The 2,389-nt window shown below is 39.0% G+C and overlaps 1 protein-coding gene across 1 annotated transcript; it reads left to right on the forward strand.

Moving 5' to 3' along the window:
- Positions 1 to 862: 862 nt before the first annotated feature.
- tmem174 (transmembrane protein 174) lies at positions 863 to 1,468 on the forward strand (the record flags this gene model as incomplete). The annotated part of the gene is made up of 1 exon (XM_079257018.1): positions 863 to 1,468. One exon carries the CDS (start codon positions 863 to 865, stop codon positions 1,466 to 1,468), a length of 606 nt encoding a protein of 201 aa, XP_079113144.1.
- Positions 1,469 to 2,389: the final 921 nt, after the last annotated feature.

Below are 2,389 nucleotides of genomic sequence, written 5' to 3' on the forward strand. Positions count from 1 at the left end.
ACATTGTTTGTATTAAAAACTAATAAAGGTGTAGTCTTACATCTTACAGATAGCTGTAAACTGGGCAACAAACAGGATGTCATTATGTGTAGCTAGGCTCTAAATAATACATTTTATTAGTTTCTAATAGGCATCGCCTGTTAAGATAGATCTAAAGCTTTTGATGCTGCACTTAACGCTGCTTTGTTGCAGAAATTACCACACACAAAAACAAACAGAAGATTGTCTGTAAATTATATATCCTTTGTGTTTGGACTCTGTCGTATACATAATGCATCTCTACTGGAAAGGGAAGACAGGCAGAAAACATTTAAGTGGAGACACGTCCTTTAATGTGATTAAAAGATGTGTGAATGCGCTAATAGAATTGTAGCTACAAGCTTTTCAGACTACTTAAAGCTAAGAGATTGGATATTAATACATTTCAAACTGTCCTGAGGGTGTTTATACCTCAAATTTATGTTCTTTGATTTCATCAATCAGGTCACATGTTGGCACCAGATTTAAACAGCTTCCAAATCCTGTCATTGTCTCAGTGCTGACATGTTTCATAACTCTAATAATCATATATCTTTGCAAACTATAAATATCAGGTTTATCATCTACAGTTTTATGTTAAATTGTTGCATATGATGCCCAAATTTGTGATAATATTTTTACAGCCTGTAACTCATGACAAGCACGATTCAAGTGGAGGTTAACTTATAACTGGTCCTCTTTGCTTCAAAGAGTCTTCAAAGTTACTCAGTGTTTATTCAGTTCAGCTAGCTGTTCGCTGTGTGAGGCAGAGTCAGTCAGCTTTAGTATCAACACCCACACAACACACATGCAAGTACAAGGAGCTTTGGGGTACCGAACAAACATGCTGGGACAAAGACCAACAGAGATCACCAATGCTGCTCCACACCTGCACAGGTCAAGCACTTTGCTGGACAGCGAGAAAACAGGAGTGGCTCTGCTGTTTTCTGGAGTCTTCCTCATCTTGGTTGGTGTCACCTTCACTGTGATGGGCTGGCAGCAGTACAGACTCGACCCCACCATCCAGTGGATCCAACTCCTAGGCCCCATCCTGATCTCGGTTGGAGGTACCTTCATGCTAACAAGCATCTGCAAGTTTAGGATCATCTCCTGCTGGGCCTGCAAACAACAGGAGGAGGAGGAGGAGGAGGAGGAGGAGGATGTGTTTGCAATCCCTGCAAGGGAGCAAAGCACAATGGGACACCCTGTTGTTGTTCGAGGCATAAATCAGGCAGTCATGTTACCGGGTGCCACGACAATGCTATGCATCCCACCTGCTTATAACTTTATAACACAAGAAGTACAGCGAGAAAATGAGCTTCAGCCTGGCAGCTCTGTGAGCAGTTTTCAAGCATACCTTCCTTCGTACGATGCTCTGTACTGTGTGGACAATGCAGCTTTTGCAGAAGGAGAAGACGGCATGGAAACTGACCCTCGGAGAAGTCGGTGAGGAGAACTCCATTCATTTTAGTTCTTTCAAACCTTTGATTAATCTTTTTTATTTCCTTATTCATTGTTTGACACATATATTGTCAAAGGAAAATGAAGCAGATCTGAAAGATCATGTTTGGAACAACAAAGATATACAAATAAAAACAAAAAACTATGATCATAAATTTCCCTTTGTATCTAATCGCTTTAATTAATTAATAGTTTCATTCGCATCTGGTCCTTCTACAAGGCAGAATGTCTACAGTAAAGGGTATGTTGGAAAAAAACAAAACAGGTCAGAAGGCGATAATAAAAAAAAAAAAAAAGAAAATAGGGGAATTAACTATTCGAGACTTTTGGGACAAACTTGAACGTATCCATTCGAGAAAACACAAATATCATGCAAAAACAGGCAATTGTGTTTGCATCAACCTTATCAAAAAAGCAAAGACATGCAAAACTGTTTTAGGATAGGTAAATAAATGAGAAAACAAAAAACAACATACTAAAGACATGGCTTTCCCTTGACAGGTCATTTAGCTTACCTTTACAGGTGCGCTTTGATGCTAAATAGTTGGTGGATGGTATTTATCATGATTGCACCGTCTGGACCATGAAATGTGAGCGACTGTTAACTGATCATTTAAAGGTAAAGCATGTAAGAATTACTGACATCTAGTGGTAAAGACTGGCATAGAAATGACTTCACTGGCAAGCATGTTTGCTAAATGGATGGTGTCCATCAGTGATCAAAAATCTTCCAGACTTAAACATGTTTTCATCTGCAAATAGATCCAGAAGGTGTAGTTATGACTGCTCTACAGAAAACCATTTCGAAGTGTGTGTATATGTGTAACACAATCTTCTATGTGCCTTTTAAGGCATTATTTATCCCTAAAGGTCTTCTAGCACCTATCAAAGAAAGCTAGTACTGCAGTTT

The sequence above is a fragment of the Telmatherina bonti genome (assembly GCF_933228915.1).
Source record: "Telmatherina bonti genome assembly, chromosome: 17".
In the NCBI taxonomy this organism is placed as follows: domain Eukaryota; kingdom Metazoa; phylum Chordata; class Actinopteri; order Atheriniformes; family Telmatherinidae; genus Telmatherina; species Telmatherina bonti.